This window comes from Colletotrichum aenigma, assembly GCF_013390185.1.
Source record: "Colletotrichum aenigma strain Cg56 chromosome Unknown KSG_Cg56_contig08, whole genome shotgun sequence".
Classification (NCBI taxonomy): Eukaryota; Fungi; Ascomycota; class Sordariomycetes; order Glomerellales; family Glomerellaceae; genus Colletotrichum; species Colletotrichum aenigma.
In genome coordinates this window covers 491,168-516,677 of record NW_023500914.1, presented here as the reverse complement: position 1 = coordinate 516,677, position 25,510 = coordinate 491,168, and the positions used below count along the sequence as shown (strand labels likewise).

The following is a 25,510-nucleotide window of genomic DNA, read 5'->3' as shown; positions in this document are numbered from 1 at the left end:
GAGATCCAGAACCAGTCATCTCTGGTGTAGAAGCTGAAGCGAAGGGGAAATCCATCCCTAATTATTGGACGAAAGACAAGAAGGTAGCCAGAATCATGTTCTGCGTCGCGGAAAGACTCCTCGATTGGCCCTGGCCCTAGTTTGTTGCATATGACGCAACCATCTCTGATTGAGGTCAAGAGCAAGGCGCGATCTTTTTGATGCGCAAAGATACATTCCGTGGGCTCCAAGCCCGCTAGGTCGTCACTGGCTTGTTGGGGCGGATATCGTCAGTTACGTGCGACTCTATGTTCCAAATATGTTTGTACCTCCTGACAGCGAAGACAAATACTCCGCAAAGCCAGCCCTTGGCCTCGGGCCTCTCCCCCATCTCCTGTCCAGTTCTTCGTGTTTTGCCAAACGTCTGCTGCGACTGGGGTCCCAGATCCCTTCGATTCCGTCCTTACACACGCTGCAAATCATTTTGAACAAGCCAGGTCCAATCTGTGGATGTCAAGGTTGAATAAAAGCGTCATTAAAATTTCGTCGTAAAGGCGCTGCGTGCGAAGGTGACGGAGCAAGAAGGATAGTAGCCTGGTGTGTGTGGAGCTCCGTTCTTCAGTCTAAATTTCCAACCCTGCTGGTAGCCTGACTATGCTTCTGCCCAATGAAGTATGCCGCGTCTTGCTGACGTTGTCAGAAGCCACCGCAACCAATGATTACATACGCATTGTCGATCAAATCGCAATTGCCATCTTTTGGATAGCCATTAATTGCTCCTCACGGCCAATCAAGTTAATCCTGGCGGAAACTTGACATGAACATTCCTATGGTAGAATTTAATGAAACAAGAATTGTGTGGCTTCCAAACTTTTACCTGCGGTTGTTGCCATGACAGATGCAAGTCATCCTGCTTTACAAGCGATGGATAGATGAGAGATGAATATGATTGCGTAAACCTTAAGACGGGTCAAAATACATGTAAAGCCCGGAAAGGCGCCCATTAACAGCCTCATGCCCAGGGGAACATGCTGCATTGAATCTAGGACATGGCGATGAGAGAGTCTTTTTATGGAATGACTTGGGCATGATAATACATCAAACACGAGAACGCTTGAATGTTCCAATACAATATGAGCAATGGTCTTCCAGAGGTATGGTTTAATCTGTATGAACAGATACACATGTGAATAGGGTCGATTGATGGGTCTTCACATCGCTACAAGTCGCTATAACTAAAAGTAATTGACGGCTACTTACGCAAGGCTTCTTACCGAGTATGAGGGTTGAGAAGTCGACGAAGATAATAGTACAGTTTTTATTATTCCTTGCACTCTTACGAAAGATATATCAGGGACTAGTTCAAGTAATTTTTCACCCAGCTCGCGGGATGTATCCGCCCGGGCATCGATGCTAATTTTCAGTCGGCTGTGAAAATGATTCATGTCGAGACTTGGTTGTATGATCTTCTGTTGCTCTTTTACGGAATTCCCCAATGTCCCGTGTTCGCGAAGGGCGAGAAAGACGCCAAAACGAATATTTATACTTCGTCTGTGTCTGGGCAACTCCGGTGGTAAAACAGTTCAAATATTCAAGGTCTCTATATTATGCATTGATTTACGAATGAAAAGTACAGTGCTAGCGATATCAACGCAAATAGCCTTTTCCTCGTGTAAAGTTTCAAACATGATACCCCAACCTTCCATCTAGCCAAAAAAGAAATGCTCTCCAGTCTCCACGAAGAGCAGACAGCTGGCCTCATTCATCGTCAATGTCGCTCCCTTGTGGCGTTCGTATGACGAGTGTTTAAGTCTGACAAACTAGCGGCACGGCACGACGAGAGTGGTTCCGGGCTTGATTTGATCCGGGTTAGGGATGCCGTTGATGGTTGCAAGCTGGGTGGCAGAAGTGCCAAAGTCCGCAGCAATGTCGTTGAGGTTGTCTCCGCTGGCGATTGTGTATGTGCCGAATCCAGGGTGGGCGACATCTGGTTTGCATCCGCGTCTGGCCTCAATCAAGCCTGCGAGAGCGCTCATGGCGACGAAGAGAATGGATGAGGTTTTCATTTTGCCGAATTATGTTGGCAAATTACCAGAGGAAACTTTTGGATAGAGATTACGTTGATTGAGAAGTTTGTGTTTTGGCTACCTACCATAGAATGAGTAGAGCCATGGGTTGCAACTGTGTTTTATGTCGTCCGGCAGTCCGATGTCATCCGTCATCATCATGGCTGAGTGCGTCGCTTTGACTGCAAACCTCGAACACATGACGCCACCGCCGATGCAGGTGCCTAATAGGTGTGGCAGTGTCCAAAAACTCTATTCAATAAAATCTCATTCGTTGTGTGCGTTACGGCTGCAATCAATGCAAACTGTACATCGGCTTAAGTGTGCCGATGGCCTTGTGGTCCTGCAGAGTGCATACTTCTGACGTTCTCGCATCACATGCCACTCCAGTGCTTGCCTCTCTTGAAGAACCACGGTTGTCCAACTCAGAATCTTATTGGCATGAGACAGCTCGTTGCAGACCTGTTTCCAGGCTTGTAAGTTGTTGATTAAGACTATGTATGTAAACCTTGCACACAATTGGTACTACTGATCGGCACCTTTACCAAGTTCTGTTAATATTATAATTCAAGAGCCTTCAAGCCTCACGCAGAATTCCTACCTTATGATCGTGTGACAGGTCTATGAGATACTACCAGACATCTTGCATGCGAGACCAGAATTGCGCTCGGCACCCCCTGCATATCGTGCCCATCGCCACGATGCTGCCGCGCGTCAAGTGTCTGTCCCGCACAGCCGAAATCGACCTCCATGGCGATGGAAAGATGCCGATTACTCCGAGTACTCTTCACGCTTGTGTCTTTGGAGGCTCTGATGGCAGAGATCGGGGTTTGGGCACCTGAACCACCACAGCCTAAACAAGGTTGAGTCACGAGTGTACAGCCCAGCCGGTAGCGACATTCGTTTTGACAGTTTCCGTTGATATGATACCAGTAGAAGGTGAACCCCATAGTGTCTGAGGATCATAAACTAATTTTGTTTAGCAGAATATGGGTGCACACGTACACATGAGCCTTGTGAGAGCATTTTTATGACCATGTCAAGTTGGGGTCAGAATTCCTCTGGCAACTTTTAAGTAACTTCTGATTTGACAGTTGTCAATCCAATGGTAAACCACAATAAATTCACCCAGGCTTCAGTTGACGCTGGCATGTACGTACGAACATCTCTGTTCAGCAGGCGATCTGTGGTACCAAGTCACTCTCTATGTCCGCCTTCAAGACGCCGCAGGTGGCTCGAAGGATAGCATCAAAGGTGCAACTTCATGAGAATCTCATCTGGGCTGGACCGAGCTGCCAAAGAGGATGTGAATTAGGAGATTATATGTATCTCGAACCATTTAAAATTCACGTCGATTATGGAGACTAAATGGCCTATATTTAACGGCCATCATAAACAACACCAGGTTACGTTCATGATTCTCTTTCAATAAGTGAGATTTGATAAACCATTGACGTGTTATACGTCATATGTGATACGACTACTGTGGCTTTCTGTCATCAAAAAATGACTTTTTGTTGCCTATAACTAGTCCGCAGTTTTCCAGCAGCACGCCCAACCGGCGCCTGTCACTACACCTAACAAGCTCCCGGTTGCAACGGACATGTCGGAACGAAGAAGGAACAATCCAATGGCACCATAATTCGGCCGAGCGGAGGCCAACAGCAAGCCTCTCACAGTAGGCTTCTAACACTTCTGATTGGTCTGCTCGGACACTCAGATTGAGTTGGATAAAATTTCGCTTCATTCCGGGGGTTGACATGGATGTTAGTACGGATTGTGGATCATACGCGGTTCTCATAGCCTCAAGTCGGTCTCGGCCCGCTCGGTTCAGTCCAGTGTGGCAACGTCTTGAGATTTGTTCCCACTTAGCTGGGAGCCCAATATCTTGAGGTTAAATCGCTTTGAGGAGCAAGCTTTCGCCAAGCTTGCCTTCCCGGCTTCCGTTCTTCGCCAAGTGCCTGTTAAGTTCGAGATCTTCGCAGAATGTCTTCTCATGTGTACCTCTTCGAAAAATGGCGGGCATGCTTGTAGAGCCGCAGCAAGTACCTCATCAAGCCAAATCAAGGTGAGGTAGGGCGAATCGAGTGTAACTGTTCTTCATCCAACTCTGTGCGTATTATTGATGATCTGTGTCGCCTGACCCCTGGGGGAGTATTTTCCGCACTTTCCGTCTTAATCCGCGGGTCTCCATCCAGGGCTACACCAGGCAACAATCTGAACATCCAGGCTGAGACCGTAACCTACCATGTCAGGAACTGAAAGAGACTAGCCATTACTCCACAGCTGAGTCTAGAAGTTGATGATTTCCAAAGGCTGGCTCGGGATCATTCTGCCCGCACCCACTGTACGAGACATCAAACCATTTTCTGCTAGTTTCTCTTTCCTGTACATAATTTCTCGAGCAACTGTCAGTGACTAGCATGTCCTTTCTAATACGAGGTTTCAGGCAAAAGTCCCTCGGCCGAGGTGCAGCTGAAGTCTGGGACGCAGGTCCAGAATTACAAGTAAAGTTCCACAGAAGATTCATGGAATAGCACTCGGAAAGAGGGCCCACAAATGCGGTGCTATATAAGTCGAGAACACTTCCTGCTAATCAACAGCATATTGTTCACCAACTCATCCACCACGCTCTTTATTGCCAACCTTATTTGGCATTATGGTCGGCATACAGCTGCTTGTGGCCGCTCTGACGGCCGCCACTTTTCTCCATGGCGGAATCTGTGAACGCCCTCCTTCTCTCACCCATCAGAACCCATACGCGGATGCTGGCCGAGACCCTTTGGCCGACTACATGGACCTCAGAGACAATGTTACTGAGTACATGCCGGAGCGCCGGAGATCGCCTCAACCGGTCTCCGAATGGCAGAATCATGTTGCTATCTTGAGAAGACAAGCACAAGCCGCCGGTGAAGGTGCTTTGCTCTGCCTTACGGGCGAGTGCGCTGATGGCAGGTTAGTAGTTCACGTCAATCTATTCAGTTGATTCCTCGGGGTCCCAAACTAACTCTACCACTCAACAGCTGCTGCAGCAAAGACGGAATTTGCGGTTACGGCGACTTGTGCGGCGCAGGTTGTAAGAGTAACTGTGATGCTACCGCTATGTGTGGCAAAGAGTCTGCGGGTGGCGCAATCAAGTGTGGAATGGATCTGTGCTGCAGTTCTGGTTCGTATATCTCACAAAGTCCTCTCGTTACTCTCAGATTGGATGGTATCTAACTAGTTTCTCTCGCAGGAGGTTGGTGTGGTACCTCGGAAACCCATTGCATCGGTCCAAACAAGTTCTCCCCTTGCCAGGAAGGCTTCGGAAAGTGCAGCATCATCCGGCCCAAGACTTGCGGCGAGGGTTCCGGGACCACCGGAGGAAGAACCATCGGCTACTACCAGGCCTCAAACGTCCGAGACCGTGTCTGCAATCGCATTGCACCGTCTCAGATCAAGACATCCGGCTATTCTCATCTTTACTTCGCCTTTGCGTCAATCGATCCTGCTTCGTTCGCCGTCATTCCTGCACAGGCCGCGGACGAGCCACTCATGCGTGAATTCACGGCGTTGAAGAAGTCGGGTCTACAGACTTGGATCGCTGTTGGTGGCTACGACTTCAGCGACAAGGAACGCAGCACGCACACGACCTGGCATGACCTCTGTGCGAGCCCGGCTGCGCGCGCTGCATTCATCGCATCCGGCAAAACTTTTATGGATAAAGTAAGTCTTCACGAATGTTCCCCAAGGAGAACTGCGCTAACGAGGCTTCTAGTATGGCTTCCAAGGTATGGACCTCGATTGGGAATACCCTGGAGACCCTAAGCGCGGTGGCTCTCGCGCCGATATCGCCAACTTCGTGCTGTTGCTCAAGGAGATGCGCGCCTCTTACGGATCTCAGTATGGCATCAGCCTCACGCTTCCTCCAGATATTTGGTATGGCCAGTATTTTGACGCCAAGGGCCTCGAGCCGTATGTCGACCACTTTGGTTTCATGTCTTATGATCTTCACGGCTCTTGGGATTCCGACGTCAAGACTCTGGGTGCTATCATCCGCGGTCAGGCTGACGTTCGGGAGATTTACAACAACACCATTCCCCTTGCCTACGCTGATTTGGACTTTTCCAAGATTGTCTTTGGCGTTGCCTGGTACGGCCGTGGCTACACAGTTTCGGGTAAGCCGTTCCATCATCCGACGTGAGTGACGACTAACCGTATGCAGATACTACTTGCACCACTCTTGGATGCGGCTTCAAGGGTCCCAGCAAGCCAGGAAAGTGCACTAACCAGGCCGGCGTCATGTCTCTCACTGAGATTCAGGATTTGATCAAGGAGAAGGGCCTCAAGCCCCGCTTGCTCGAAGGCGCCATGATGAAGGAGCTTACTTGGGATGACCAGTGGATCGGCTACGATGACGAGGAGACTGTCGCACTGAAAAAGAAATTCGCCAACAACTACTGCTTCGGAGGCACCATGGCGTGGAGTGTCGACTTCAACTCTGGCACTGGCGACTCGAACTCGGCACCGGTATCAACCGACGGTCAATGTGGCCCCTCCAACGGCGGCACTACTTGCACGGGCAGTACCTTTGGCAAGTGCTGCTCTTCCAGCGGCTGGTGTGGCACCGACGACGCGCACTGCGGCTCCGGTTGCCAGAGTGGTGATTGTGTCAAGGGTGCCGTGACTACGGATGGCAGCTGCGGCATTGGTGCAAACGATGCCATATGCGGTTCATGGCCTCAGGGTGACTGTTGCTCCCCCCAGGGTTGGTGCGGCAATACCGATGCTCACTGCGGTACGGGTTGCCAGAGCGGCAGTTGCAAGGACAAGGGAACCTCGACGAAGCCGACTACGTCTGCTGGGGGATCCGGCTCGACCCCGACGAAGTCATCCGTTGCCACGCCTACCGCGACCGAACAGGCATGGGATATGAACTACAACTGGGAAAACCACTTTGCCAACGCTCAGAAGTGCATTTTCTACAAGCCCCCTAAGTGGGAAGCGACGCAGAATGACTGCAACGAGGTTTGCAAAGAGTCCAACGAGGCCAACCATGAACTCGGCGTCACCACTTCTGCTACCTGTGTTGGTTTTTATCCGGCGAACAAGAAAATACCCTGGGAGAGCGTTGGCAAGGGTCTTTCAGGTTATGTGGCACCTGGAGTGTGTGTCTGTGATAACCCCGCCATCAACTGGTTGGGAAACACATTCGTCGAGATGCTGCCGGCGATGGCCCAGGTAAGAGGACAAAACTTTATTGACCGGTGAAGTCTCGCAACAGAATTCTTGTTGATTGGTATTCCTTTTCAGATCACATGTTATGTTTACATCCACTCTTTCAAGCTAGTTCTTGAGGAGGGCCTGGAGTTCATTCCCGAAGGCAAGGCCATGTCAGCTGGAATGAGTGAGTTCAACCCCTAACACTCCCAGGTACACTGAGATGAGGAGACTGTTACTGACTATCTTGTGATTTCTACAGAGGCTCTCGTCAACGCCGCAAAGTTGTTCAAATGGACCTACTCAACGGTTGACGCGGTCAACGCCTTCACGCACTGGTTGCATCCTTGCGACACTGACTTGGTACCTAAGGATTTCGAGGACGTCTTCGACAAACTGACTTCCATCTCGGATGAGGTTGTCGGCTGGGTAAAGCCTTCGAAGGTGGCCAAGGGCAGCGGCAAGAAGGGAGACAAGGGATATCCTAACTGATGCGGCTCTTCACCTGGAACCAGAGAAGGCTGGAGGTATAGTAGAGGATCAAGGTCTCAACTGATAGCATGGTGAGATTAGGTTCTCCAGGAGGAAAAAGATTTGTCTGTCTGTATTCAATGAGTTCTAAAGTCTTGTAATGCAAGAAGGGGGAGGGGGGATGTTGTTACTGTTCTGAGAGATTGTGTGGTGGATATAGATTTTGAGGTAATTCATGTTATCTGCTCCGGCACTTCTGATTGGAATGGTGGTGCTCTATGTGATTTCTGTCTACGGCATTGACTACATGTGCTCTTCTGATGATCATCACTGTCCCTGATATCTCTAGTGTAGCCTGGCTCTAATGTCGCCGTCGTCGCCATCACTCTTGTTGTCCCTGCCATCTCTGTCGCCTTTCTTGTCTTTGTCTCACCGAAAAAGAGGGCAGAACTTTGAGATGAAGTTGATCACGCTTCTTATGATTATCTTCCAGGCGTGTAGGAGAAGTCATGTAACGATGGGACTCATTCAAGCCCGGATTTTCAATGTCCAGAACTTAGTCCTCATCCTGATCAGGCAGCCTGTAGTACCATGCAACCCTTTGAAGGCCAGCCCCAACATCTTGATGAAGGTTCCAAGCAGAGCAGTCATTGTAAAATTTGATGGTAAACTCGTAAGGGCCAAGGCGAGCCGGGATCGTAGACGTCAAGAACTCTCCGGTTTGCACACCCTCGGGACCCTCTGACCCCTTCTCGTCCGTCACGTTGGACAGACGGAACGGCTCGGCGCCGGCGACGCTGTACTTGCCAATTTTGGCCCACTGTGAATCAGGCGAGGAGCTCGGGTTGCTCTGGTCCAGCCCCTGAGGTCGGAGGTCGGGTCTAGTTGTGTCATTTGCGGTAACCAGCAACGCAGTGTAGCCGTTAGGCGTGAACAGAGACATGCCGGAGGGGACAGGGTAGGCCCAGTCCTGGGTGATTATATCGCCAGACGTGGTGTTGCTGCAGTACTTTTATTAGCGACACTAGGAATATTGGAATGAAGGGAAGAGACCTACACCAGCGTCGAGTTGATGAAGCCCCATGCACCGACGAAACATTTCATCGTCGTCTTGGCAGGTGACTTTTTGCAATCTTTACCCATGATGATACACGTAGTATGGATATTAACGCTAGGTGGAGTTGACACGAAACGTGTTGCCTGAGACGATTTGAGAGACCGCAGTTCAACGAAAGAGAGCCGTCAGACTTTATGTGCCGCCTCCTACCTCGTCAAACACGGGCGGCAGATCAAGCGGAAGTACAAAAACAACTCTATGGCAACTGTCATCGTCGCACCATTTTGATAGCCATCAGCTTTGGATTTAATCGATGTCCATGCTCTCTGACTCTCGCGACGCAAAGGACAGAGCATCAAGCAAGCACTAGAACCACGCACTCTCCACAATCACCAACCCAACCACCGTTGCTATGGGCTGTAGGGCTTAGGACGTCGATTCGGTATTCAAAGGCATGAACTCCAAGAAGGATTGAAGACTATCCTACGATGGGAAAAAGTCCGAATCCAGGGCGTGGCGTGCACGGATCCAAGACCCTTTGACAGGAACCGGTTGGTTAGCCAGCAACTCTTTGAGTTTAACTAAAGCTTAGGTAAGACCTCGTTGATCAGCCCGAAGTCGTTGGTGAGTGGCATTTTCTTGAATCCTACATTAAACCTGGGCGCAACTGAGCGAGATTCGAGATGAGCTTTTTATCTTTCACTCCAGTCGTGCGGTCGGCCACCCCCAGAAACCCGTTCCCAAGCCCCAGCCAAGAAACTACACAACGGCGACCAGCCACTGGCAGACAGAAGAATCCTTCGACACTCGGAGATCATCCGAGCACCACTGTTAGTGCTCTTCAGGACCCCTACACCCGTGATATGAACACTCGAGCTTCCATTTTCCAGCCACGCGTCAATCTCCTGTTCATCCTGCAGCAGATCAACTCTTGTTGGCCAATCCGCCCCAAGGGAAATGGCCGTATCACCAGGCGACATGCCGTCTTTGAGTTGCGCAAATTGGTCAAAAGCCCAGATGTAAAGAGCTACTACCAACATGCAAAAAGGGCTGTCGCACGAAAAGTGCTTCTTGTTCCGAAGAATCTTGAAGACCACCGCCGCATGCCAGAGACATTTCCGGGCATTTGAGGGCTTGTTTCGCATCCATCTCTGGAGATATTCTCTCGCCGCTTCGATTTGAGGCTCTGTAACCTGCCAACCAGAGAACTCGTACAGCTTGCGAAGTGGCACCTGCCGCAGGATAGATAGGACGTGATAATACGTGAGCAATGCGTCGCTCTCTGGTGATTCCGTTCTAGAGCTGTCTATGCCTCTCAGCGTTTCGAACGCATCGTTCACGGATGTTGCTGCGTTTGTGAGCAACGTGTTGATGTTTGGCTGGGTATCGACGGGATTCGACATGCCCGCCATCAGGGTCTTCCACAACGGGGATGACAGCTGGTAGTGTAGGAACTTCTCTTCTGTGTAGAGGCTAAGCATGTGCATTTGGCGGGCGAAGGATCCCATCTTTGTGACGACGTCATGCTTATTTGAGAGATCTAGTCCGATGCGGCCTGCTGCACGTACTGCCGGATTCTTAGTAAAATATTTAATGAGTCTGGGTAGGACAGTACTACCTTCTGGGCACCGGCTTTCGACTCGCCATCTTTCGGCGTCGCGGCACTTCCAGACAAGTTCATGTGCAGGGAACCTGTCGGTGAGTTCATGAAGCTTGGAAATCAGCGGCAAGCTTAAGAAACTGAGCTGGAGGCACTCGAGTTCTGTAAAGTACTATGAGAATCGAGTGTCTGGGTCCGACTTGAGGATTGTCTACTGACTGTAAAGACAATGGACCAGTCGAACTCGCGACTCGGCGGCAAGCCAACCTCTCCAATCTTGTTCATGGTCTGGGGCGGGTTCCAGTCCGCCGGTTCCGCCACGCTGGAAACTTACGAAACGACACAAGGATATCAACTGGCTCCTTTGCCACTGTGCTCTCATGGAACCCCGTTGGGATCCGGAGAACTGCAAGCAAACCAGGCTTATCAGCGTGCCCTGAACTATGTGTAGACTCGGAGTTCGGTGTGGCTCTGGTTTCTACGCGTGGTTAGCATGAACGCGAATGTGCGTGGGTTGTCAACTTACGTAGGCGGCCACGGCTCTACCAAGAAGTTCTTGGAGCCCTTTGGAGTACTGCTCGGAGTTTGAGATGGAGGAGTACTGTGAGCCAATTGATGCAACAGCAAGCACAGAGACCCACGACTCGTCGCCAGTTTCAAGCATCGCTGGATGGAGAAATGGAAATTGAAAATCAAAATGCTCATAGTAGAGCTGGACGAAGGTGTGGATCACTCTTGCTTCCGGGAACACTTGCTCTCCTGACGGGCTCTGTTCCTGAAAGAACTGAGCCAGCCTTTCGTGGCCATTAATTTTGCTGACATGGCGAAAGTCCTCTGCGAGTAGAATGTCCTCGTCGTATAGTTCCAGTGATGGGAAGGAGGGGATGTCCTCGCAAGAAGCACAGGGCCTTCCGCCCGGGGTAGGACCAAGCCCGTCGACGGGATCAATGTATCTGGAGGCGGCCGATGCTCCCGCTTGAGCAGATATACCGTTGTTATTCAAAACGGACGGTGGCACAGATCCAGGAAGCTCGTGGTTAAAGAGATCTTCGGTGAACGACCAGGGGAAAGGCTGGTTGAAGGAGACGAAAGCCGAGTTCCAAGCTTGCGTCCCCTCAGCCCCGGTGGGATTAATGGAGGCAGAAAAAGTCTCAAACTCGGACACTATGTTGATAGGCTGTTCTGAATGCGCTGCCGTACGAATGCTATAGCTTGGCATCGGGATGACGTCGGCGTTGAGGCTCGGCCCAGTCTCATTCAGCGTTACGAGGCGTCCGTATTCGGCGTCTGTCGGCATTGGCGCCGTTGCAGCACAGGAAGACGCGTCAAGCAAAGTGCCTTGATCCCCGGCGTCAACTGCCGGTGTCTCGGAGCCGTCAGACTGGCCGTCCGGGGTTGTGACCCCATCGGAAGGTACCCCATCGGACGGGTAACGGCAGATTCTTCCCTTGCTTGCGCATGAGCGACAAGGGTTGCCTTTGGAGCACCGTTGTTTTGCCCTTGAACATGAGAGACATGCTTGGGGTTTCTTGCCAGGCCGTCTTGGTGATGAACAGGTCGCGGAATTCAGTTCATGAGTCGTCATATGTCGATTGAGGACGTCCCTGAGAGATCCTAGTCAGCCGTGCCCCGACGAAATCTAGACGCGACATACTTTCGAGAGAAAGCTTTCAGGCAGACCGTACATTGGAACGGTTTTGAACCCAGATGACGTCGGAGATGGCGGTCGAGATGCTCCTTCCTCTTGAACGCCTCGTCGCAATACCTGCAACGCAGGCTACGAGAGTCGCCGTTCATGTTGTCAACGGTGTCGGGAGATCGTGTGGAGGTGAAGAAGGGACAAACAGTCTCCAACGCCAGACGTTGGAACTGGTCAAAGCCACTAGTCAGTCGGACGACCCACTTAGTTGCCGTCATCCCGGGCGATCATCATCATTCATTCCGGTGTGGTGGAGGTTAGCTTCGCGATGCTCAATTGTTATTGACGGCCGGCCAAGGAGGGACGGACTCCGAGGTCAACCAGACCGTTGCTTTGCATGGTGGGAGCCGCTGTGTCTTGTTTCATGCATGCGATCCAGTCATTAGACAGAGTAGGGCCCCATCAAACCAATCAAGGCCACGATGTTTCTCAACCTGTTTGTTAATGAATCATGCTGGTGCGGCTTTCGGGAGATGTTGTGGGGGTGGGGAACCCGCGCGCCGCGCTCGCGGCACCCCATCGGGATGGTGGCGGGGGGTTAGGGGAATGTGTAAGTGCCGACGCCGAGATCTGCCCCACGATCTCTCCCCAGATTGTCAAATCAATCTTCCCGGGCGCTAGAGTTTCAAGGCTTGGATGGCAGATATAATGACTTCTGTCAGCCGTTGTTTTTGGGCTGGTAGTTCATGCAGTCCTGCATTTACTTGCAAACCAAAACTTTCACCATGATTCTACCAATCCACGCCTTGGAGGGCAAACCACTGCCGCCACTATGGTGGGCTATCCCTTTCGCAGTATTTGCAGTCTTTCTTTATCGAATCGTCTCTGCCGTTAGAGATCCTTTAAGACATGTTCCAGGCCCGTTTCTTGCGAGATTCACTCGGCTATGGCTGTTCCGCCAGTACTGCCGCGCCGACTACGAGAAGACGGACAGAAAGTTGCACGATAAATATGGTACGTGGACATTAGATTATTTCCACTCTGCTAGAAGTAATCGCTAAATACTGCGTCGGAATTTCAGGTCCTGTCGTCCGGATAGCCCCTGGACAATACAGCATCGACAGTCTTGACGCAGCCAAAATCATCTACGGCCACGGCAGCCATTTTGCCAAAGTAAGTGCTTCTCACATTTGAATTCGAATTTCAACCGGACGAAAATGAGTTAACCGCCTCTCCAGAATGACTGGTATGTTCCATGGGGCAATCCTGCCCTGACCAACCTTTTCAACGAGTTGAATCCGAAAGTACACTCTGGTCTTCGCCGACAAGTCGCCAACGTCTACTCCATGTCCCACATGGTCTCGTACGAGCCCTACGTTGACGAGTGCACGGAAATCTTTGCCCAACGGTTTTCTGAATTTTCTGAAAACGGTCGCGTGATTGATCTGGGGCATTGGTTCCAGTGCTACGCTCTCGATGTCATTGGCAAAATTACAGTAAGATTAACATGCCCCTTTGTAAACGAGTTGCACTAATCGAGCGTAGTTCTCCAAGCGCTTTGGGTGTCTTGAGGACGGGGGAGACCCTCAGGGAGTCATCAAGGCGCTGGACGAGGTCCTGACGTTCAGCACCATCGTCGGTGTCTACCCGAGGATTTTCCCCTTCTTGTTCAGCATCCTCAAGTACCTCGGCTCCGGCGGAGAACCACGGGGAAGCGCGTACATTGTCAAGTTTGCCGTCGACCAAGTCGCAGCTAGCCGGATCGAGGAGAAGCCCAAGGACGGGCCCCAGGATTTCATTTCCAAGCTTGTTCAGACTCAGAAAGAGCGGCCGGAGACCATCGACGATGAATCCATTGGGAGTGCTGGCAGCACCAACATTGCTGCTGGTTCAGATACCACAGCGATCTCACTCAGCGCCATAATGTACTACCTCTGCAGGAACCCGAGAACATTGGAAAAACTGAGGAAAGAACTGGACGACGCCGAGGCGGAGGGATCAATCTCAAACCCGATCACTTTCAGGGAAGCGCAGGCTTTGCCGTATCTTCAGGCTGTTATCAAGGAAAGCCTCAGACTGCACCCTGCTACCGGACTCACCATGCCTCGTGTGGTACCTGAGGGTGGCAGACAGCTAGTAGGAAGCTTCTTCCCTGCAGGGGTAAGTGACTGATATCACCTCCTTGAGTAGATGATGCTGATATTTACGCAGAATGTTGTTGGAATCAATGCCTGGATCGCGCATCACAATAAGGAAGTTTTTGGCCATGATGCGGACGACTTCAGGCCGGAGCGATGGATCGACTCAAGCAAGGAGCAAAAGAGTGCCATGGAATCATACTTCTTCGCTGTAAGTGAACTCGTGGAGGACCGTATATGATTAAGAAGCTGACAAAGTTCAAGTTTGGCCAGGGCTCGCGCACCTGCATCGGCAAGAACATCAGCTTGCTGGAGGTGTCGAAAGCCATTCCTAGAGTCGTGCAGAACTTCGATTTGGTACTGGAGAAAGAGGATGACTGGAAATGCACCAATTACTGGTTCGTAAAGCCGCGGGACTTTTTCGTTAGAGTAAAGAAGAGGGGATCATGCTGATCTCTACGCCCGGTTTTGGTTATGGTGCTTCGGTAGCCTGGCTGAGATGGTCAGCATCAAAGGTGTGGGATCATTCAATTGAGGGATTTGAACAGATACTCTTGTTGGAATTAACAATAGACGTTTGATTTGTAAACATCTTTGGATCAGGAAGTTTCTGCGTAATTTGAGTGGATGTTTTTGGGTTGTTTTAATCCGTAGATGTGCTTGAACAGCAGTAGCCAGAGGACGACATTGTCAGCGTCCCTGTGGGCTGTATGAAACCAACAGGCAGCTGACCGAAAAGCATCGTGAAATGCTCCCGTAAGCAAGCGCCATGTTTTCCAGCACCAATCAGTTGCAAAGTATGCAAATGCCCAAAGCAAGCCGCCAACCACTGTCGTCATCATCCGAGCGGCCCCTCCAGCACGAATGCCAAGCGGGCCAGCCCACAACCTCTATGTCGGAAAACAGGAACAACAAAATGAAAATAAGGCTTCAGAGGGTTTCTAGACCCATGTAGACAATCTCGTGACCAAACCACTTCATTGCTTTCTCAATTGAGGATGGCCAAGCAACCTGTCTGACCACGCGACACGGGGCGTTTCCTCCGGGCCATCCCACCTAAGATCTGCGATCTGACATCGCGGGGCGGAGACCGTGGCGGGGCTTGCCCCACCATCAATGACGTTTACAAGGGGGTGAGCTCTACGGCGGCAGGTACCCGGGAGGCACTTGCACCTTCCCTGCGTGACGTCAATCCGATATCAGAGCTCTGGGAGCTCGAGGTGAGCTCAAAGGTCTTTTTAAACAGCTTCCTCAGCCCCCTTCCATCTGTGACTTCCAATCCTTCAGCCAAAACGACCCTTCACATCTTCATCAACAACAAAAACGAACAGCTTCCCGAAGCAATACCACAACCAGCTTACAGCTACCACAACTTCATATACATCACCGAAATCAATCATCATGCCTCGCGACGGATCCGGTGCCTCTGACAACGCCGTTGAGGCCGGCCACGACATTGTCCACGGCGCTGGTGCCATCAAGGTTCGGCGCACCCCCCCCCCCCCCCCCCCCCCCCGACTATTTCCTTGAACCCCAATACTAACAGCTCGTCACAGGACCCTCACGTCGACCGCGCTGACAAGACCGCGCCCATGCCCGAGATCGAGAAGGGCCTTGCCATCGACGGCAAGGACGCCAGCGGAGGCCAAAGCCAGGGTCTCGCCAAGGGTGACAACGTTGGCCAGGGTGGTCGCTCCAACTAAGACTGCATGCATGCATGGGCTTGGTCAGTAGGGACGAAGGGAGAGAGGATGTTACCATACCACTAGAAAAGACTGCCGTTGACGAAGCGGTTGGCAAAGTGGTGACTACACGAGGTAGTCTAACGAGATATGAAGCCTAATAAATGAATCTCTAATCACTTGTACGGATGGTCAAAGCTGCGAAGTGTGAGGTCATGGCGTATGTTGAGCACAACTGAGACGAGGGTGCAAGCCCTCATTTGAATGCTATGAACGATTTGCCCGTGACTATGCCACCCAGACCAGCAAACACTACCCAGTCTTCCATTGGTCCAACAGTAGCGCCCTCGTTAATGGTCCCGCAATGTTCTCCAAGAATGGGTATATGCCTAGCACAGCATACCCTAAACCGCCAACGTTAACATCTCATTCTCAATCACGAGCTGCCGGGCGCAGTGATTCGAGAAACCTACACACAACGACGGTCTTCCAGGACAACCAAGACATTGCCAGACAGAAGCAGATTCGTGGAAACTGGATGATGCCGCAGACCATCAAAGTCAGTCCGAGGACCTGGTCCCATTGGAACTGGGCCATTTGGCAGTCATTCGCGGGCGGCCGACAATGCGATGCCCGTTCTTCTGTTGAGTGACGTATGGGTAGACGAACTTTTTGCAAGTGGTAAAGATTGACGATGAGATCCTGCCAAAGTCGCAAACCGTCCATTTTAAGTCCCGCTCGCCATCAGACGAACTCAAAGGACCGTGTCTCACTGCCTAATCTCAACCATTCCTCACAAAACCATCTTGATTTCCACACAAAGCCCTTCAAGAAACAACCTCTTTTGTCAGTTAAACGTGAATCTCATTTCATCAGAACCTATCTGGTCCAGCAAATCATTCCGCATTGTCGCGGTATCATACCACCCCATTTTTGTCTATCCCCTCATAAAGAAACCATATTCAATCCTCCACTCAACACACACCCCCTCTAAGCCTCAAAAACAAGAACAACACCATCATCACCAGCAGTGACGACCCTCTCCCCGGTCTCACCCTGCACAAATCCCAACACACCACCGCCCTCGCCACCACCCATGTGTCCCTTCCACTCCTTCACCAACCCCGCGTCCGCCGCCCTCAGATCCCACCTCCTCACAACACCATCCATGCCGCAACTCGTCAGCAGCCACGAGTTCTTGACAAACTCCACCTTGACGACGCTGAAATCCTCGTGCGCACCAGGCAAGCTCCTCCTCACAGCAAACCTCCTGCCGGCATCGAACACCGCAATGCTGCCGTCCACCGAGCCCGCCGCAAGCAGCGTCGACGCCTGCCCCGGCCCGCCCGCCGCGACCGTAAAGCTCAGCGTCTCGATGCCGTCCGACGCCGTCTGCAGGCTCGCCAGGATCTGCCCGCCCGCCGCCACGTCCGCCGCCGTCTTGCTCTTGCCGCCCTTGCCCGCTTGCGCGCTGCTCGCGAGCCGCGGCAGGCTGACGATGCGGATCGCCCCGCCCGCGCCGCCCACCGCCACGAGTGCGCCCTTGGGGTCCACCGCCACGCTGTAGAGCCCGCCCTCGACCTCGAATCGCTGGTCCTGCGCCGTCATGCTTACCGTCGTCTGCCCGTTGCTCTCGACCAGCCCCTTGGCCGCCGCCTCGCCCCACACGTCCCACACGTACAGGCTCGAGTCCTCGGCGACGGTGCACAGCAGGCTGCCGTCGGGGGTCCACGCGCCCGCGGTGCAGGGCGCCTGGTGCAGCCAGTAGGTCTGTACGAGCTGGAGGCAGTTGGCGGGGTCGCCGCCGCCGGCCGCGATGTCGATGGTGTAGACCCAGACGGAGTTGTCGCTGGCGCCGAGGGCGATGGTGTTGGGGTACTGCGGCGACGGGCAGGGCGCGATCCAGTTGATCTCGGGGACCTCCTGCGCCTCGGCAATGAACTTGATCTGCACGCTTGCGGCCTCGGCGGTGGGCGAGTTGACGCGCACGGCGTGCACGCGCAGCTTGCCGTCCATGCCGCCGCTGACGAGGAAGTCGCCCTTGGGGAGGGTGAAGGCCATCGCATTGATGCTGTCCGTGTGGCCGTCGATCGGGTAGATTGCGTCGAGGCTGGTGCTCTGCTGCGGGGTCTCGCCGGAGAAAGAGGCGGGGAGGACGGGGCGCGAGGCGGCGGCGGCGGTGGAGAGGAGGTAGCCCTTGCCGGGGGCGTCGTCGGAGTCGCCTTCGGAGCCGCCAGTCGCGATGATGGTCGGGTGGATGGGGTGCTGGGCGACGGTGAAGACGGAGTCCTTGTGGGCGTCGAAGTAGGCGACGGAGTCGTTATGGAGGGTGATTTCCTCGTTGTCGTCGTCCGAGTCCATGGCGACGTCGTCGTTGTCGATGTTCACCTCCTCACCGACCTCGTCAGCGCCGAGCATCTCGGGCTCCTCGTGGTCGTCGTTGTGGCCGGACATTTTGGGCTTTTCTTTCGGTCGGTTTTCTTCGGGTTGGTCTCTTTTGATGGGATTGCGCTGAAGAGAGGGTTGCGCTTGTCGACTCTCAGGAAAGATTCGTCGGCCGCGCTGGGTATCTGGATATTAAAAGGAAGCGCAGAAACCAGAGGATGTGGTTTATTAATGCGTCGAGGAAGTTCTGCGTGCTTGATAAGCAGGGTCGGCAGCAGCGCAGAGGTGAATTTTTTTGCAGCTTGGATGGCGGGGTGGCGGGGTAAAATTTGTCCAGGAAGCGCAGGCGGTGTGGGCCCGGTGACGCTGGGGGCATCGTTCTGGGGGATGCTGCCCCAGTCGTCGGCGGCACGGAGCTTGGTCGGTGTGATTGTCCGATGCGTACCTCCAGATCACAATCACTATTTGAACTTCTAACCTCGCTATCAAAATTCTCTGCTTCTCCGGTGAGTTCCTATCCTGGATCATCGTTCGCTATCCCACGGCTACAGCGATGATGATGCGCTGACTTAAGCTTCTAGTTCAACCCTCTTGGAAAGTCGCGTCTCAATGTAGATTTGATGAGTCTTGTTTCTTTTATTACAGTTTATCATATCACTTGAATGTTTCTACTGAACATATCATTTGCGAAGAAGTTGTGAAACAAAACCCCAATCACCCTCTTCAACTCCCGCTAGTCGCCTACATGCCCATCTGAATGCTGAAAAGTCCCTCGACAATCTCACAAAGAACCGTGATATATCCACCTCGAAATTACTCTCCTTATCAAGAACCCTTCTGCCAACTACCTCCCATTACCTCCGCTAGCATCCAACTCCGCCGGTGCCTCTCCCACCGGCAACTCAGCAGGCGCAGCCGGCGTCTGGTGCGGGTACCCCTTGAACTGCTGCCCCGCGACCGCTTGTCCCGGCTGCAGCACCTTGTCGTTCTGATAATACCCCGCGACGCTTCCTCCCGCCATCTCGCTCGGCGCGTAGCTGCTGCCCTGGTAGTTGCTGTTCTGGTACGCGTACGCGGTCTGCTGAGGCGGCGTCTGCCCGTCTGGCCCGGGCTGCGTCTGCTGTACGCCCGCATACTTGTGCTTCCGCCTCCTCCAGCATAGGAACAGACCTGCAAGTATCGCGATGACAACGACGGGAACGACAACCGCCACGGCGACGATGCCCCCCGTCGAAAGCCCGTCACTCGCAGAGGAGTCGCTGCTGCCGTCACCGGTACTCGATGTCCCAGCCCCACTGTCGGTGCCCGTGGCCGTCGCCGATGCGGTGTTTGTGACTAGATCGCTTGCCTGGTACACCATCCGGATGCCGTACGCGTTGATTCCGTCCCGATCACTCATCGTCGCCGCAGCGCTCGACGTGCTTCCGTCCGAGACGAGGGTATACTCTACCACCGTCGCTGGGCCCGCCATCCACGTGCAGAACTGCGTCTCCCACCTCTCTGCCAGAGTCAGGTCGTTCTCCACACATGACATTGTGATGTCGCCGCGGTGCGGGCAGCACGTCACGGTAGTGATGCTGCGCACTCCATTGTTCCGGGAGCACTGCGGCTGCACGGTGTAGCCCGTCGGGCAAGCAGTACCAGGGGAGTAAAAGGCGGTGCTGGCGCCGTTGAACTTGTTCGGCAAGCAGGCCGGGTCATTGTCGATCGCGAAGACGGAGTTTGTCCAGTACACGCCGGAGCATGAGGCCGGCGGGTCAAAGTTCTTCGTCGGCAGGGGGTTTTCGGGGAAGGTCGAGGCGACGTAGCGCGTTTTCGAGGTTGATGTTGCCGCCGCCATTGTGTGATGATTCTGTCGCAATGGCGCCCAGGAGTTGGATTGGGGGCGGTTTGCCTGATCGAAAGGACTTTGGGGGCTTTGTATGGGGAATCCCTGTGCCGTTGATGGGTCCCCGTGTGAATGTGATGAGGTTGTTTTGTGGATTCTAACGCGTTGATAACATGAGAGCGAAGCAATTCGCAAAGTGACAGCGAGCAAGTCTAGTCGGGTATCACGCGCAGAAGCGGAAAACAAAAGGAAAAAGAAGGAGAAAGGAAGAAACTTGGATTGAACAGGAGAACAGGGCTATTAGGAGTCAAACTAGTTTTGACGAATCCTTCGCTCGAACTAGTCTTGCTCTCTATGCTCTCACTCCCTCCGTCCTGGCCAGCCACTCATACTGGCTCGAAAGTCCAATGACGATCCCATGCTTGAGAGGATCCGCTCGTAGGCAGACGCCAAAGGGACATTCGTACACTAAGGAAACGCGACGCTAAGAATGGATGGGACCAAGGGCCATCGCCGCCGCAGCGCACCATTCGCGAATCCTTCGCCAGGGGGTCGAGGCCGTCAGGTGTGTGTCCATCCGTGACGACCGATGGTTTAGGTGCCAATTACTACCACTTGGTAGGCATTCCTGATTCCTGGAAACTTCTCAGATATCCATCTGCAGTGCAAAGGAGCGTGTGAGACTTTTGGGCTCGTCTTCCCTGTGCGATCCGAGAATACCTCGCTCGCCCTCACGTCTCATTGTCTGATTGACCACATTGAGTTCCGGCGCTACCTGATAATGAAGGAATACTTGCAGCTTTGTTGCTTTTTCTTCAGACTGAAGCGTTGAGAGGACCAAGTCGAGTAACATTGGGGTTGAAGAGTAAGTAGAGAAGGCAGGTGGCGGCTGTAATGACGGGATGGCTGTGCCAGGCTCGACTGCTTCAAAAATCCATAGCTCCGTCGGCTGGTCTGTGAACATGACAATGACTGGCTCCTTTGACCACCAGCAGTGCAATCTGGCGTTGAAATGGCTAGATGTTCGTTTGTGGCCAATCAAGTCCTCGCTACGAGCTGGGTGGCTTGATGAGGTGTCAGCACTAAGTAGCCGATACATTTGCGTCGAACAAGCTAAGCTTTCCAAGGCTCAGCCACATCCCTTGCCAGCCCAGCAAGGCGCAAGTATTTTGGTGCTGATGGTGAGACGGACAGGCGGCATCGCGGCAGATCATCCAAACGGGTTTTCGCCGCCTGCCAGCCGTCTCGAACGCAGCGACCGGAGGACTGCACACAATGTGGGGTTTGAAGAGAGTATGTCTGATTATTAGTCGTTCAATTCGGCGTGTTTGCCTCGGATGCTACTGTAATAAGCATTGCGCGCAACGCTGTGTAAATGTGGAAAACATGTGCCTGGATCGGTCGTGGCAAGATGGATAGACACGACGCCCCAACGCCGCGCCGTCCCGCAGAAAAAATGCCGAGTACTCCGCCAAATGCTTAAACCAGCCACCGCTGTTGTCTCCTTCACTTCGGTATGCCCATCATCTTCTGGTGGTCAATATGTTGTCCCGAGGGCGTGTGGCTCGGTCGGTCTTCCGGGAGTTCCCTCGGCACGGGAGCCGGGAGCTCCGATGTGAACGTCTGCCCCGGTGCTGGGTTTTCCTCCGTCGCCTCCGGGGGCTTGTATCCCGCGTAGCTGGTGTACGTTCCATTGTGGCCGTACTGCTGAGAGTAAGGGACGGTGGGCGATTGATTAGATGGTGCCGCTGTTGATGACGGGTATGTCGAAGGGAAGGACTGTGCGGAGGGCATCGTCTGCATAGGCGGATGCTGGTGCTGTTGATACGCGTTTGGGTCCTGGTACTGCTGCACTGACGGTGCTTCGTGGAGTTGCTGCTGCATGGGGTTTGCGGGTGGCATCCCATTTGCGCCCTGAGGCGTTCCGCTGCCGTTTACGTGGTCGTACTTGGACGCCTGGCGTTTCCTCCACCACCAGAACAGGGCGCCAGCAATCAGGCCTAGAACGACCACTGGGACGACAGCCGCAATGGCAATGGATGCTCCAGTGGATAGTCCCGGCGATGAGGTTTCTTGAGGCGCAGTCACGTTGCCAGTGCTCGTAGCGGAGACCGTAGCTGTCGCTGTCGCTGAAGCAATGTCGGTCGACTGGTAGACCATGCGGACGCCGAAGGCGTTGACACCGCCCGGGGAAGTGACATACTCTTGCTCAATCCACGTGCTCGTATCGGCGGTGTGCACGATGTCGATGCGCGTGCCCTCCGGAGCGATCCATGTGCAGAAGAGCCCAATCCACTGGCCAGAGAGCGTGGCAGGGTCGACCGCCGAGAGGATGATATCGCTGCGATAAGGACAGCAAGTCACTGTCGTGATGCTGTGAACGCCCTTGTTGTCGACTCTGGCCGTCATATACCCTTCAGGACAGACATATCCAGGTGAGTAGTATGCTGTCTCGTCTTTCGAATGGCTCGTGGGCAGACAATTTTCTTGGGGGTCAACCATGTAGACGGCTCCATTGTAAATGCCACTACAGTACGTCGGCGCCACGAATTGGGTAGTCAAAGGATTGAAGGGGAAGCTGGTGACGACAACACTGCTATAGGTACTCGTTGCCGTCGACGACGAGGACGATGTCGCGGTGGCCGCCATGGCAGGCGGCGACCGTGGAGGATCGCGGGGTCAGGGACCAGAGAAGTGCAACACAACAGACGGGACCCGATACGCGAGACGGGGTAGTCGAGGAGCTAGGACAAGACGGTCTGCACACAGGAGTCTAGTCCTGTATGCGACTTGGGGTCTCGAAGCGCGCCGATGGCTGCGGAGCCGTGCCACTAGGTGCGGTTCGGAACCGACGCCGTGGTATGTCTGGAGGCGATGTCGGGATAATCACGTCCACTTGTTGGCAGGCAGCAGCTTTTTGCTGGTTTTGGGATGAACTCTGGGAGATCGAAAGTGGAAGCGAGGATGGAAGATCTTTGAGATGGGAGAAGCAAGCGGGGATTGACTGCGAGAAATCCAGGCCAATTCCTGCTTCTCTCCAATGCCGGTAGACTTGATGGGTCTTGGGGGGAAATAGTTCTGCTCTTTGCACAGCAGATGGCGCGAAAGAAGAACCGGCAGAATCCCAGGGCAGCATCGGAGGGTCGGCGCCATAAAGGGGTCCAGAGCCGCAGAGCAACAGGGGTTGGAAGCTCTATGGGGACTGTTGGGTGGAAGAAGGCGCGCAGAAATTATCCCCGGACTGTGGGTATGGGCCCTGGAGAGAAAGCATGGAATTGACGAGGGTGGGAGTTCAAGCCGTCTGAATGGTTCTGGTTGTGTTGCAATGAACCAGTCTCTCGTCTTCCCTCAACTTCGCGTGCTGCTGCCGGCGAGCTCAAGCCTTGGCCTTGTCAGGTTGGGTTGCTAGGATGTAAAAGCCTTGATCCTTGTTGGCTGCAATGAAGAGACAGCAGAGCTCATCTTAGCAAAACGGAACTGACCTACAAAGATGCCTCTGGTTCCGTAGTCCATTGGTTTGGGCAACATGGCCAAATTGACACTGAGAGCGGCAGACGTATCTCGACAGGGCTGAATGATGGAGAAAGACGGTTGAAGGATTCGCTGGGATGCATAACAGCGGCGAAGGTTCCATGGGCGGTGGTGACTGGCTGGATGGGGGGGATGTCAGGTCGTTGAAGCGCCCGTGGGAGGGCATACAAGTTCGTCTTGATGTTGCCGAGCTTGGTAGGTCCGACTTCTGTATGCAGAGTCAAAGTCTGTAGACTTTTGGCCAGTTGCAATGGTCAAAGGCGACCCTTTTGGGGATTGAGGGTTTCTTCCTTAGCCCTACAACGCTACTCCCACGACGTCGGAACCAGCACTGGACCTGGGAGGGCATCCTCGGACCGCAGTCCCATCTGACGGCGTCCAGACGCGGGCGCCACCTCCTGGCTTGTGTAACGTGAGCGGCGGCGTGTCCAATTGACTTTGAGATGTCAAGCTGGGAGGATGCCCGCGGTGGAGGACTATGGCCCAAGGGCATGCATGGCATGGCATGGCTCATCCTTGATGACGAGATGAACGGGAAAAGATGTTTCTTGATGGCATGGCTTCCGCCATAGAGACGCCTCAATCTCAATCATGCCGTCTGTCAGTTGCTGTTGTTGCTGTCGACGTCTCCCTTGATCAACCATCGGGTGAAGTTGAAGCTTTCAAAAAGATGCCCAGTCCAGGCCCTCCCGCCTCATCTGTGCCCGCTGCTCAAGCGGCAACTGCCCCAAAAGTGTCCTGTGCCTGCCGTTCGTTCACTGCTCGGGGCGCCTGTGCGCCCCAGCTCGTGGAAGTGGGTCTCACACAATTATGAGTGGGTCGGCTGAAGACGCTAAAGCGACAGGGATGGCGCTCCTTCCAAATCCTTCGAGACCAACGCTCTTTCCCTCTTTCCCTCACTCACTCGGATGTCTTGGCAACGGCTGACCGACTATCGAATCCAACTCCGCCTGCTTGAGAAACTGCCGTCGGACTTCTCCCGTCAACTCAGCCATCAAGACAAGCCACCCTATCCTGGGCTGGGCTGCATTTGCACTGCAATTTGAACTGACCTCGACCAGTTGCTTGTTCGCCGACTGATTGATGAGACTCCTTATCCCACAGTCTCTTCAGCAGTCATATCTTCCGAGACTGATCCACCAACTATCAGCCAAGATCCGAACCTCCACTGAGGTGGACCAACAAGCCAGCAATGAGCTGGCAACATCGACGATGCCACTCTTACGTCGGCGGAGTACTTTTGCAACCCGACAATCACCGTATCAAGGTCAATCACCGCACCCTTTCCCCCGGAACTCGGGCGGCCCCGTTCAAGTCGTTTTCCGGGTCGCCATATCGCACGCATCTGATATCCCGAATTCTTACAAGTGGAGGATCATTAACCGTTGCCCCGATGCTGCCGTCGCAACTCAAATCATCGGTAGATACCTTCCACATCTGATGATGACATGCAGAGGGCCAACATGTAAGACGTCTTGGCCCTTCGAGCCAACGGACGTATAAACCGCCCGGGCAAGGCTGACAGTCATACTTCAAGCCAACCTTTCCAATCCGTGATGCTCGATCCTAGCAATCTTGCTGATAGCTATTGAGACGGCATACACAAGACTGATGTCAACTTCGCTGGAACAATTCTGAGAGCCATTGTGGCCTCAGGTGACACCAAAGGTTGTCGGATCGTGGTCCGAGGACATGAAAATGGCTGAGATGCTTTCGTTCCTGCTTTCAATCGCTTTCACATATGCCCAGTCACCAGAATATCACAGATGTATCATTTTGGTTCATGATGCAGTGTCAATCACGCCGACGCGCAATCAAGGCACCAATGTTTGGCATTCAGTCTGTTTCCAAAAGCCGATCTGATGAATTGCATCAGCGTTGTTGGCCCATCAAATCCTGCTTCTCGATTAACGTCAGGTGTCATGGGCCGACTCT

At 53.3% G+C, this 25,510-nt stretch overlaps 9 protein-coding genes across 9 annotated transcripts; 2 read left to right on the top strand and 7 right to left on the bottom strand.

The window, feature by feature from the left end:
• Nucleotides 1-1,799: 1,799 nt before the first annotated feature.
• CGCA056_v011699 (uncharacterized protein) lies at nt 1,800-2,045 on the bottom strand (the record flags this gene model as incomplete). The annotated part of the gene is made up of 1 exon (XM_037326945.1): nt 1,800-2,045. One exon carries the CDS (start codon nt 2,043-2,045, stop codon nt 1,800-1,802), a length of 246 nt encoding a protein of 81 aa, XP_037174743.1.
• Nucleotides 2,046-9,464: 7,419 nt separating this feature from the next.
• CGCA056_v011698 (uncharacterized protein) lies at nt 9,465-10,280 on the bottom strand (the record flags this gene model as incomplete). The annotated part of the gene is made up of 1 exon (XM_037326944.1): nt 9,465-10,280. One exon carries the CDS (start codon nt 10,278-10,280, stop codon nt 9,465-9,467), a length of 816 nt encoding a protein of 271 aa, XP_037174017.1.
• A 533-nt stretch (nt 10,281-10,813) lies between these two features.
• CGCA056_v011697 (uncharacterized protein) lies at nt 10,814-11,669 on the bottom strand (the record flags this gene model as incomplete). The annotated part of the gene is made up of 2 exons (XM_037326943.1): nt 10,814-10,843; nt 10,899-11,669. 2 exons carry the CDS (start codon nt 11,667-11,669, stop codon nt 10,814-10,816), a joined length of 801 nt encoding a protein of 266 aa, XP_037174741.1.
• A 1,127-nt stretch (nt 11,670-12,796) lies between these two features.
• PDA6-1 (Pisatin demethylase) lies at nt 12,797-14,602 on the top strand (the record flags this gene model as incomplete). The annotated part of the gene is made up of 6 exons (XM_037326942.1): nt 12,797-13,025; nt 13,093-13,184; nt 13,250-13,507; nt 13,557-14,171; nt 14,223-14,360; nt 14,414-14,602. The coding sequence occupies 6 exons, from the start codon at nt 12,797-12,799 to the stop codon at nt 14,600-14,602; spliced, it is 1,521 nt and encodes a 506-aa protein (XP_037174016.1).
• A 948-nt stretch (nt 14,603-15,550) lies between these two features.
• CGCA056_v011695 (uncharacterized protein) lies at nt 15,551-15,852 on the top strand (the record flags this gene model as incomplete). The annotated part of the gene is made up of 2 exons (XM_037326941.1): nt 15,551-15,631; nt 15,706-15,852. 2 exons carry the CDS (start codon nt 15,551-15,553, stop codon nt 15,850-15,852), a joined length of 228 nt encoding a protein of 75 aa, XP_037174015.1.
• Nucleotides 15,853-16,143: 291 nt separating this feature from the next.
• Nucleotides 16,144-16,428, bottom strand: CGCA056_v011694 (uncharacterized protein; the record flags this gene model as incomplete). The annotated part of the gene is made up of 2 exons (XM_037326940.1): nt 16,144-16,235; nt 16,305-16,428. 2 exons carry the CDS (start codon nt 16,426-16,428, stop codon nt 16,144-16,146), a joined length of 216 nt encoding a protein of 71 aa, XP_037174014.1.
• A 393-nt stretch (nt 16,429-16,821) lies between these two features.
• Nucleotides 16,822-18,285, bottom strand: CGCA056_v011693 (putative WD repeat-containing protein; the record flags this gene model as incomplete). The annotated part of the gene is made up of 1 exon (XM_037326939.1): nt 16,822-18,285. One exon carries the CDS (start codon nt 18,283-18,285, stop codon nt 16,822-16,824), a length of 1,464 nt encoding a protein of 487 aa, XP_037174562.1.
• A 775-nt stretch (nt 18,286-19,060) lies between these two features.
• CGCA056_v011692 (uncharacterized protein) lies at nt 19,061-20,056 on the bottom strand (the record flags this gene model as incomplete). The annotated part of the gene is made up of 1 exon (XM_037326938.1): nt 19,061-20,056. The coding sequence occupies one exon, from the start codon at nt 20,054-20,056 to the stop codon at nt 19,061-19,063; it is 996 nt and encodes a 331-aa protein (XP_037174013.1).
• Nucleotides 20,057-21,550: 1,494 nt separating this feature from the next.
• CGCA056_v011691 (uncharacterized protein) lies at nt 21,551-22,693 on the bottom strand (the record flags this gene model as incomplete). Its single annotated transcript, XM_037326937.1, has 1 exon — nt 21,551-22,693. The coding sequence occupies one exon, from the start codon at nt 22,691-22,693 to the stop codon at nt 21,551-21,553; it is 1,143 nt and encodes a 380-aa protein (XP_037174012.1).
• Nucleotides 22,694-25,510: the final 2,817 nt, after the last annotated feature.